The sequence below is a fragment of the Amia ocellicauda genome, chromosome 1 (assembly GCF_036373705.1).
Source record: "Amia ocellicauda isolate fAmiCal2 chromosome 1, fAmiCal2.hap1, whole genome shotgun sequence".
NCBI classification, from domain to species: Eukaryota; Metazoa; Chordata; class Actinopteri; order Amiiformes; family Amiidae; genus Amia; species Amia ocellicauda.
Window position 1 is genome coordinate 8536604 of NC_089850.1, and position 12694 is coordinate 8549297.

Below are 12694 nucleotides of genomic sequence, written 5' to 3' on the forward strand. Positions count from 1 at the left end.
TTTTGTGTTTTTCTCCCCACTAAATTTGGATTCACCAGTTGTGCTAATGCATCTCAGCTCATCACTGAATCCCACCACCTTCACATGTGGAGGGTGAGAAAGTATGACCAGGCACCTCCAATCCTGGCCACCCATCTCTTTTCACCATGCAGGCTACATACATGAGAGGTTCTGTGCTGATTGAATGCTAACCACTGCATCACCCCTACATGTATCATATATTTAATTAATCAACATAATAGTCTCATCTTAGCATGTCATATAGATATTCAGAACTGACTCCACATGAGTCAAACTGTCAAATTGTTAACTTTAGGAGACGCTTTTCATATGGATAGACGTGAATATATGAGTTTTGGAGACCTTTACCCAATAAGTGTGTCCCATATCAACATCGAAAATATTGCAAATATTGCTGGTAATCAGACACATGATCCCAGTGCAACACAATTACATTGTAGCACATTGAGGGGGAACTCATATCATGGTCAAAGTTATTACGACTAATATTATTATAATTACTGCTATATAAATATTATTACATTAATTTTCATTCTTCTAATTATTTTTTATTTGTTCTTTTTAATTCTTTCAGTACTTCCCCTTCCCACATTGAGATGTCTTCTGTAATACCCTCTACTTGTCAACTAGTGAACTTAACTTGCCCTGGGACTGATTTCTCGTGATTTGCCAATCTGTTTTAATCTCGTTAGGATCAACCTTGCATAACAATCTAGAGCACATAAAATGAACCTGTTATCCTGTTAAATTGCAGCATTGTGTTTAGTAAATTAGAACCCTGCAATTTTTATTGTCTTCCAGTTATATAATGCTCGTAGTCTCCATATTGTTTCCCGAAAGTTTTCATTTATTTTGATTGATGCAGATGTTTGATTGATTGATGTTTGTTTGGTTGCAGCTCTAGGATTATGTCATATTGCTGGAAGGTGCTTTGGTTTTGATTCTTTCTAACAAACTGATGACTAAAGTATTAGTCAGTTGCATCATTTATGTATTTATTTATTTATTTATTTTATAAAGGAAATTAAAACAATCTCTGCCACCATAACGAGAACAAAATGCTTTATCCATAGAAAGCACTCTGCTTTGTGGTTCTGAGAATGAAGTACTTTGAAGACCAATACAAGATCAATTAATAAAATAAATTGCAAACACTACTTTGAATTATGGTAACTGTAGAATAGTGCAGCTTTCTAAGAAATACATTTACATGGAATGACCACTGCAGAATGAGCAATGTTTCTTCGAGATACTGTGACATCAAGACGGATGTAATTGTTTTTTCAGCAGTTTGTGATTCTAACTCATCTTAAAATGGAAATACTGGAATAAAGAGGATAACGCTCATGTGACTGGTGAGAATGTATCCAGATGAGAGTAAGTGGACCATGTGCTTTCTGGGAAGAAATGGAGACTGGAATTATATTGTTTTGCTGCCAATAAAAGGGAGAAACATCTTTCATCTTTCAGGGCGTTCATGTACACAGAATACAGATTGAGTCTTGAATGTATTAATTAAATCATTTTTTTATATAACAGATATATGCAGTGTAATGAATTTGAGCACAAAGATGCAAATATACCCATCTGTGCTCATATCTGAACAAAGTCTCAAAATGCTGAGAGGCTATGTTTAAAATATTAACTTTAATAAATTAAATTGAATAAAGATTTAATAAAACATTAACCTATGCCAAGAGATCAGAGGTCCCAAATCAACCATCACCATCCACCAGCCTTTTATATGCATCTCTCAAGGAATAGTTTAGTTCAACCAGCTCTATAGTGGAGAAATCAAAATACATTTAAGTCAGTACTATGGAACTAATGCTGCCCACAGAGAGGGTTCCTGCAACTGAATTGTTTATCAGGGCAAAATGGCTTTCAAAAGCACAGTGTACTCAGGCTCTCTCTGAACTATTTTTCCCTGATGGGAACCAGGGGACCCTTATATATCTCCTTGTCCCCTGTGACTGGCTCCCTCAATCATGGCACCCACCCCTGTTCCCGAGCGGGGTTAACCTGCAACCCTGGAACCCAGTTTCCCACTCACTATACACAGAACTGACAGACAGACACACAACGTACTACAGTCCCTTCAAATCAGACCTGGGTCAAATATGTATTCTCTGTATTTCCTATTACTTCAAACAGTTTACTAAAATCTTATTTTAAAACGTATACATTGTATAATGTTTCACAATTACTAGTTACATGTTTTTGAAAATACTTTTTAAATGTATTGGCATGTATTTTGCAAGTACTTCAAATACATATTTCCACAAGTATGTGATATTATGTGTTTTCAATTATGTGCATTTCAATGTATGAGTTGTATTTTAAAATACAATCTAATTTGTACATCACAGCAAATTAAGCACAACAAAGATGGTCTACAATTACCAAAACATCAATATTCCAATTGAATGTAAATGTTGAGTTGCAGAAGTCTCTACCTGTCAATCAAATCTATCTCTACATGTTATGGCCACATTTGTGTTGGAGTTAAAATTGTAACAGTATTATGATTAGCACTGACTATACAGTGGTTTTCAAAAGTATTCACCCCCCTTGGACATCTCCACATTACATTGTGTTACAACATGAAATCAGAATCGATTTAATCAGGAGTTTTTGCCACTGATCAACACAGAAAATGTCCATAATGTGAAAAACATAATCTGCAAATTGTTCTAAATTAATTATAAATACAAAAAAGGAACATAATTGAATGCATAAGTAATCACCCCCTTTGCTATGACACACTTGATTGAGCTGTGATTAAACAAATTGTCTTTAGAAGTCATGTAATTAGTCCACCTCTGTGCAGTAAAGGTGTGTCACATGATTTCAGGTTAAATACACCTGTCTCTGGGAGGTCCCACAGTTGGTTAGCTGCAATTCCTAACAAAAACTACATCACGAAGGAACATTCAATGCAAATCCGGAATAAGGTTCTTCAAAAGCACCCATCAGGGGTAGGATATAAGAACATTTCCAAGGCATTGAATATCCCCCAGAGCACAGTAAAGTCCATTAATAAGAAATGGAGAGAATATGGCACAACTGTGAATCTGCCTAGATCAGGCCGACTTCAAAAACTGAGTATCCGGGTGAGAAGGGCACTAGTCAAGGAGGCCACTAAGAGGTCTATGGCAACTCTAAAGGAGTTAGAGTCTTCCACGACTGAGCTGGGAGACACTGTGCAGACTGCAACAATAGCCCAGGTGCTTCACAAAAGTGGCCTTTATGGGAGAGTGGCAAAACAAAGCTATTGTCAAAAAAAACTCAAATCAAATCTCAGCTAGAGTTTGCCAGAAGGCATGCGGGAGACTATGAGACCAAGTGGAGGAAGATTCTGTGGTCTGATGAGGCCAGAATAGAGTGTTTTGGCCTCAGCGCTAAGCGTTACGTTTGGCGCCAGCCTAACACCGCACATCATCCTGAGAACACCATCCCTACCCTGAAGCATGGTGGTGGCAGCGTCATGCTATGCGGATGCTTCTCTGCATCAGAGACTGGAAGCCTTGTAAAGATAGTGGGCAATATGGATGCAGCAAAGTACAGAGAAATCCTGGAAGAAAACCTGCTGAAGGCTGCAAGAGACCTGGGACTTGGGAGAAGATTCGTCTTCCAGCAGGACAATGACCCCAAACATACAAACAAAGCCACACTGGAGTGGCTTAAAAACAAAAAGCTCAATGTCCTGGACTGGTCCAGTCAAAGTCCGGACCTCAATCCAATTGAGAATATGTGGAAAGAGTTGAAAATTGCTGTTCACCAAAGGTCCCCATCCAGCTTGATGGAGCTTGAGCAATTGTGCAGAGAAGAATGGGCAAAAAATACTGTGTCCAGATGTGTAAAGCTGGTAGAGACTTATCCACAGAGACTAAAGCTGTAATTGCTGCCAAAGGTGCCTCTACCAAATATTGACTGAAGGAGTTGATTACTTATGCATTCAATTATTTTCTGTTTTGTATTTGTAATTAATTTAGAACAATTTGCAGATTATATTTTTCACTTTGACATTATGGACATTTTCTGTGTTGATCAGTTGCAAAAACTCCTGATTAAATCCATTCTGATTTCATGTTGTAACACAATGAAATGTGGAAAAGTCCAAGGGGGGTGAATACTTTTGAAAGCCACTGTATGCGTTACGTGTGTATAGGTGGTTAAAGGTAGGCCTGGTTTCAAGTGTCTTAGTCTTTAGTGTTTTGTCTTGATTTCTGTTCTTTGTTTAAAAGTAAACAAAAAAAAATGTCTTTGGGTCCTTGAAAAGCTCTATATAAATTACATTAATTATTATTATTATTATTATTATTATTATATAGTAACACAGCACAAATCTTGCAAAACAGTTATCTAGCCCACCCCACTGGCACTCACACAGTTGTGCAAGTGACCTCCCTGCTAATACCAGCTACAATCCAGGCTGTAGGATACATGCTGGACTCTGGGCAGAGGCCTTAATCCAGTGGTGGGCAACCCACGGCACACAGGCCCAAAGTGCATTCACCTGTGGCCCACAATCGGAAAGAAAATTAAGATTGGGAGTTAAGTAGTATATTTATGACAACTGCTTATTATTTTGTATCATTGTGTTAATTATATTGCTCTTCTTAAATTAAAATGTAGAATTTGTGGCTTATAATTGTGGTAAAAGGGGCCTTGCGGCCCAGGTAGATATTTAATAGCTGGACGTGCGGTCCACTGATTAATTTAGGTTGCCCACCACTGCCTTAATTGGATACACTACTTAAGAGCTTGTAGAACAATGTTTCTTAAAACATATTAATGAAGATACTCACTTCCTGGAAAGATGGTGCAGAAATGCCTACTTTTAATCAGGATATTTCTCCAACTAACCTGTTAAAGTCCGACTGTTTTACAGGATACACCACACTTACAGAAGTTCAATTCTAAACTAAAAATATGCTTTAAGTACTGCAAAACCTAGCTGACAAACAGAATTGGTCTCGTTCTTAATTATCACCCAAATACCAAAGCTAATGTCCAATGCCTACTCGGGATAATATCAGACTAACCTGTTCATGTCCAACTGTTTCATACGATACACCAAAATCTTTTCAATTAAATTAATGACAGTGCCAATATGGAATCAATAGTCTTTTAAGACTTAGAATTAACATATGCACCTAATGCATTTCCCTTGTGCTGGAAGGCCTTTTTATGACTTTGTAGTAATAGGTATGGTATGGACCACACAGGTTCACACACAAAAAATCTTAGTCTTAGACTGCAATGCCCCCATCTGGTCATATCAATTATTCCAAACTGTGCTCCATGAATCTTGTGCTAGCATTGCCCCTGGTATTTATTTTATTTTATATTTTTTCCCAAATCTGCATTGACTTTTCTTTTTCTTTAAAGCACATATTTACATAAACTATTCATTAGGAAATCAGTAACATCTAAAAATGATTTAAGCCATTGTTTTTTAATCTATTCCTTAAGGGTCACAATCTATCTGGCTTTAATTTTTGATCACCCCCTGCAAGGGTTAACGTGTTCAGTTAACTGAATAATTAGTTGAAATAACAAAGTGCTTACAAGAACAATCGAACATTATCTCCACTGCAGGGAGCAGTGAGATGTAAAACAACTATTTGAGATGTCAGTTGTCCACCACTACCACTTCTACATCAGGAATGGGCTGCAAACCCACAGACCACAATTGCTTCTCTCATCTATAAAATCCAGGCCAAAACACAAAGTATTAAGTCCACTTAGGCTAATTCAGTGGTCTGGCTGGTTCCAGACTAAAGAGGATTTCTTTAAAAATGTATTTGTCCAAGAACCAGTATAGTTTCTGTACATAGATTAATATATATAAACATATACAAATACATACAGACATGTATGTGTGTATATCCTGATTATATATGTAGTGATACTGTTACCTTTATCAATACTACATTAAAGTGTTTTAAAATAAACTTATCATAAGGGAGACCATTTTTGCAATTCAATATTTAAGCATAATTGTAACAAAAGATATTCTATTACAGCTGAGAACAAAAATGCAAGGGGAAATGTTATTTAATTGGGGGAAGAACCTGCAACAGATTTATAATTTGAACAACTTTAATATGCAACCCCATCCTTGTAGTTTCATTTAATTTAATGAGACATTGGCTCCCTCCAGTGGAAAAACTGAAATTCCACAATTCTGCTATTTATGAGCAATTCTGTGTGGTACCTGACCTCTCTCGAAGTGTTTTGTGCCTTGAGTTCCATTGGCTCTTTGGGTTTGTAACCTTTATTTAGTGTTAATGATTAAACCAGGAAGGTCTCTAACAAATAAATGTTCTTTAAAATTACATTAAAAATGACACACCTTCACTTAATATGCTTAGTATTACATTTTTGCACCCCCTTTCCCTGAAATAGACCACCCTTTATACATACAATATTTACATGGTGTCCTCTACATGGACATTTCAAACGGTCTTTAAATAAGGAGAGTCAGGTGACCTGGTAAAATATTACAAGCTATACAGTTTGCAGTAAATAACAGAATTACATCGTTTCCATGGTCTTGAATACACAACTCAAACACACCTACCTAGGAAATGTGATTTATGGGCTTAATTTATGTGCTGAACTTCACACTTTCTTTTAACCAGTGACCGTTTCTTGTCTTTTGTCTAAAAATAAAACATTATGAACATGATAAACTAAACCACTGTATGCCTCCCATAAACACCATTCAATGTATGCATGTATTGGTTAAACAGAAAGACAATGGCTTCTTCTGTGTTACTCCTATATTTCACATGTAGAAAAGAAAACAAAGTTGAACATGCATATAAGCTTTACACATCCTTTGATTTAGTTAAAGAACAATTCAAATAAATGTATTCCCCGGTAAATTTAATTGTATTCACTGCTGCTATAAGTAACTATGCGGCAGTACTCTAGATCAATAAAACCAAAAGAATACAAGTAATTATATAACCATGTAAAATAGCCCATTATTAATAAATAAATAAAAATAGGTCCCAATAGCTTCCCAAAATGTGTTCTAAATGTTTCCCCTCAATACTATTTATACTAGGAAATCAAAATGGAATTTGCAGACAGTGTTTTATGGCAGAAGTTTTGATCAAGGATTAAAACGGTGATTTATGTATTTGAACAGTAACAAACATGCACCTAAAGTCCACAAGCAGTTATTCAAGTTTTATCAACTGTCTCTTAAGCTTTTAGTTGTTTGTTTGCTTGCTTGTCTTCTTTAAACTTGGAGGAATGTTGAAAATAAAACTAATTCTTCTGGTCTTTAAAAACTATTCAGTTTTCTCTCTCTTTTCTCGGTTTGCTTTACGTTTGAGTTGTAGTGTCTTCAGCTCAGTCATTGTTGCAAATGCCCTATAGACCCACAGAACCTGCAAGAAAAGCACATTCAATTCAAAATTAATTTCAACTTTCCCTCTTAGTGTCCTGTGCATGTTAGTGCTCACATGTATTATTTCAGCAGTTACACTGGTGATAATGCTCTGCAGTCTACAATAGGTTCAAGCAGCACAGCATATGTGGAAGAAATCCATTTAATAGCATTTTACTTACTTTGTGATTTCATTAGCACATCAGCAGCAAGTGTTTTTTGTATACAACTTGCAGTTCAGTACTTCAGATCAATTCATTTTCTGGTGAAGTGTTAAGCTCACTTCCCAATTGTCTTCCTGCTTATTACTGCTCCACTATTATATTACAATATTCAATATTCAATTATATAGGATTTCAAAAGCTATTTTGCAAGCAACACAATCTGCTCTCCCTTCTAGGAAAATAATCATATGTATAAATACATATCAAGATAATTGAATTATATGAAAGAGAATTAAATGTTTATTTTTCTTGTCATAAAAATACATTATTTTGAAAATCTATTTTCCAGGGAAATGACATAATACACCATTACATTGGGACAATTTAGTCAATGGTAAACAGTAAAGACTTTTAAAGACTTTCTTATTATCTTAGCAATCATTAAAGGTTAACATGGCATATGTGCACAGAAAGTGTATAGTTCAACCAAATATTACTGAAAATTAATAATGCCTTATAATATATCACTGTTTACCACACTTTTATTTTCCTGTACTTTAACCCATTTTGCAATGTTTTAGTCATGGTAAACCCCAGCAAACATTCAGTATATGTATATTAATATTCACCTGATGATGTGAATAGTCCTAACCTGGTGTATGATTTATGGGAAACCCTTAATGCAACCCTCCACTGCTTAACACTGCAGATTACCAGTTTTTAACTTACCACAATAATAATAGTGTTCAGCAAGAGAGGAGCTGAAAACACCAACGAGATGAACATTCCTCTTGAATCAAAGTACTGGTACTTAGAATATAACCTGTTCAAAAATACAAAATAATGACTGTGCAGAATACATCAAATGCTTAATATACTCAGCATCAACAGACAATACAGTAATAGGTGCTGTATATCCCTATATATATATATATCCATGTGTGTGTGGATTTCATTTTCATATATGTACGTCAATACACACGGATGTATTAGTTACCAAAAACTGACCAAATGGAGCAGACCCAATGAGAGTTTTGTACCCACACCCTGAAAACATTAAATCAAGGTACTAAATGTGTTTTTTTATTATTATTATTGAATGTCTGATGAAGGGTTAAGCTCACTTCTCCTTTCTGCTTACTGTTAAATCTGGAGTGTTGAAACACAAAAGCAGGGTATACCCTGGACGGGACAAGTCCATTGCAGGGCTACTTTAACATACACACCACATTCACTTAACAACAATGGTTGCTGAATGCTATTTTTAGAGTAGCCAATCAACCTAAGCAGCATGTATTTGGGATGTGTGAGAAAACCAGCACCCAGCAAAAATCCACATGAACTTGTAAGCTTTTGACACAGGCAGATACCCCAAGCCAGAACTGAAGCTGGGTCTCAGGAGCTGTGAGGCAGCAGCACTAACTACCATGCAACCCTGCTGCTTTGTCCTCAATATTGCTTCCAATATTGTTTTCAAGTTGTCACACAGGGATATGCAATGAAGTACATGTTCTGTGGGCAGCAGGGTGGTTAGGGCTCTGGACGGCTGGATGTTCAATCCCAGGTGGAACCGCAGTGTCGGTAATAACCTCGAGAAAGGTGACTTTACCTAGATTGCTCCATGAAAAGCACAGCTGTATAAATGGGTTATTGTATGTAAGCATAATGTAATATATAGTAACAAGTATAAACCACCCTGGAAAAGGGCATCTATTAAGAAATGTAATAATGTTCTCATTAATTTTAAAACTGTAAACATGGTCTGGTAATGTAAAACTTACCTCCAGTTCATTGCTGCCATTTCATTAATATATTCTGCAGAGTAAACCATCCCAACTGCAAGAAAATAGTCCTTGATTCAGTTAATTTCAAAAGCATCTCCTATTGCAGGTTGTGGCATTTCTGAACTTTGAGTTCGATTTTTGTCTGTCCAACTTTTAATTTAATTAAGAAATTAATCACTGGATTAAATGAAAAACTAATTAACAAATCTAGATATTAAAAAAAAATCTATACATTTTGCAGAACACTCTGTTGTAAAATTGTGCAAAAACAACATGCTGCATGTTACAACCTTGGGAACCATTAGCTATAAATGAAAACGCAGGCTAATACTGAAAGCCTACGTCATATTAAGTGTACAGTGAGGGAAAAAAGTATTTGATCCCCTGCTGATTTTGTACATTTGCCCACTGACAAAGAAATGATCAGTCTATAATTTTAATGGTAGGTGTATTTTAAAAGTGAGAGACAGAATAACAACAAAAAAAGCAGAAAAACGCATTTCAAAAAAGTTATAAATTGATTTGCATGTTAATGAGGGAAATAAGTATTTGATCCCCTATCAATCAGCAAGATTTCTGGCTCCCAGGTGTCTTTTATACAGGTAACGAGCTGAGATTAGGAGCACTCTCTTAAAGGGAGCGCTCCTAATCTCAGCTCGTTACCTGTATAAAAGACACCTGTCCACAGAAGCAATCAATCAATCAGATTCCAAACTCTCCACCATGGCCAAGACCAAAGAGCTGTCCAAGGATGTCAGGGACAAGATTGTAGACCTACACAAGGCTGGAATGGGCTACAAGACCATCGCCAAGCAGCTTGGTGAGAAGGTGACAACAGTTGGTGCGATTATTCGCAAATGGAAGAAACACAAAATAACTGTCAGTCTCCCTCGGTCTGGGGCTCCATGCAAGATCTCACCTCGTGGACTTTCAGTGATCATGAGAACGGTGAGGAATCAGCCCAGAACTACACGGGAGGATCTTGTTAATGATCTCAAGGCAGCTGGGAGCATAGTCACAAAGAAAACAATTGGTAACACACTACGCCGTGAAGGTCTGAAATCCTGCAGCGCCCGCAAGGCCCCCCTGCTCAAGAAAGCACATGTACAGGCCCGTCTGAAGTTTGCCAATGAACATCTGAATGATTCAGAAGAGAACTGGGTGAAAGTGTTGTGGTCAGATGAGACCAAAATCAAGCTCTTTGGCATCAACTCAACTCGCCGTGTTTGTAGGAGGAGGAATGACCCCAAGAACACCATCCCCACCATCAAACATGGAGGTGGAAACATTATGCTTTGGGGGTGTTTTTCTGCTAAGGGGACAGGACAACTGCACCGCATCAAAGGGACGATGGACGGGGCCATGTACCGTCAAATCTTGGGTGAGAACCTCCTTCCCTCAGCCAGGGCATTGAAAATGGGTCGTGGATGGGTATTGCAGCATGACAATGACCCAAAACACACAGCCAAGGCAACAAAGGAGTGGCTCAAGAAGAAGCACATTAAGGTCCTGGAGTGGCCTAGCCAGTCTCCAGACCTTAATCCCATAGAAAATCTGTGGAGGGAGCTGAAGGTTCGAGTTGCCAAACGTCAGCCTCAGAACCTTAATGACTTGGAGAGGATCTGCAAAGAGGAGTGGGACAAAATCCCTCCTGAGATGTGTGCAAACCTGGTGGCCAACTACAAGAAACGTCTGACCTCTGTGATTGCCAACAAGGGTTTTGCCACCAAGTACTAAGTCGAAGGGGTCAAATACTTATTTCCCTCATTAACATGCAAATCAATTTATAACTTTTTTGAAATGCGTTTTTCTGGATTTTTTTGTTGTTATTGTGTCTCTCACTGTTAAAATACACCTACCATTAAAATTATAGACTGATCATTTCTTTGTCAGTGGGCAAACGTACAAAATCAGCAGGGGATCAAATACTTTTTTCCCTCACTGTATATAAAGCGACATTACTGTGCATCTTCCTCGTTACTCCATCCATAAAACATATGATGAAATTCAAGTTTGTAAATGTGTTGTCAGTTATGAGTTAAACACAGATCTGTACTCACCCATCATTAGGAAGTGAAATATCTGCAGTCTGTAAAACCTAAATGTCACAATGGTGATGACGAAGCATGCGACATGAAACAGCAAGAGCCCGACAAGCCAGGCTTCAGACCACTGCACCTGCGCAAACCACACACACACACACAGCAGGTCATCACTGTTTCCAAGAGTAATCATAGATTTGCTACAATTGTTCCCATTTCTGGTTTGCAGCATTTGTTTCTCAGTACTGCACTGTCCAATAAAAAGCTACAGAAATACCTACATCAAAACAACACATTTTATTAGCCCAATTGACTAGCTTACATTTACGGATACAAATTCACATATGCATTTTCCAATAGAAACACACGAAAATAGCTCAGAGAATAATACAAATCATTAAAAGCATTATTCTGGAGTCATAATCCTTAAGGATCCTTAATATATGGAAAATCGCAAACGTATGCACATTATTGTACACAAAAGACTCCCAAGAAATAAGTTACTGCCTTGTCTGTAAAGCCAAGAGCTGCTACGTAGCTAGTTTGTGAAATTGCTATTACAAATAATGTGGTGATGATCTAGAATAACCGAAATGTACAAAATATATATTCCCTTACGGAGAGCAAGAATGTCCAAACAGATGTGATCTTCATGTTGCTAATTCCATCGATTGGAACAGAAGCAACATTCTGCTCTTCTTGTTCGGCCATTGCAGAGAGTTTATCAACAGAGCTGAGCGGCTGGCGCACATGGACCCTGTGCAGTAAACCAGTCTCATATCAACTGTCAAAGGCGGCGCATGATAAATACGTCATCCTTCCATTAACCGTATTATATCTAGAATGCGCGCAGTTGTTTGTGTGGATTGTGCGTTCCTACATGTATTATAAGCGCAACGATCCGCACCTCACAAAATACACCTTAGAGATCATAATTTTAGTTTACTCCACACACAATCTGAGGCATGAGACTCACTTTTTCTAAGTGTTAAGCATGCAAATATATATCTTTTTAACAACAGACTGAATCTGAATTCTGTTTTTTTTTTCTTCTCTTCAAAACTGGTTAGTTTATGTCATTACTTAAACCATAGTATTGTGGTGTTTCAGATGACTGTCTGAAGCAAAATAAATAAGCAGGTGGAAACTCAAAGCAAAAGAAGACTTTAATTAAGCAAAAGACACAACATTTTTAACTTGTGCACATTCCGAAACCCAGACTAACACAACAACATGAGACGAGTGATACATTGGACAGTAGGCTATTCGTAGGGG

General features: G+C 37.2%; 1 protein-coding gene across 1 annotated transcript; it reads right to left on the reverse strand.

The window, feature by feature from the left end:
• Positions 1-4844: 4844 nt before the first annotated feature.
• On the reverse strand, positions 4845-12190 carry tmem18 (transmembrane protein 18). The gene is made up of 5 exons (XM_066714136.1): positions 12038-12190; positions 11438-11555; positions 9375-9429; positions 8323-8416; positions 4845-7430 (listed from the first exon to the last, which is right to left on the reverse strand). Exons 1-5 carry the CDS (start codon positions 12128-12130, stop codon positions 7332-7334), a joined length of 459 nt encoding a protein of 152 aa, XP_066570233.1. The 5' UTR covers positions 12131-12190; the 3' UTR covers positions 4845-7331.
• Positions 12191-12694: the final 504 nt, after the last annotated feature.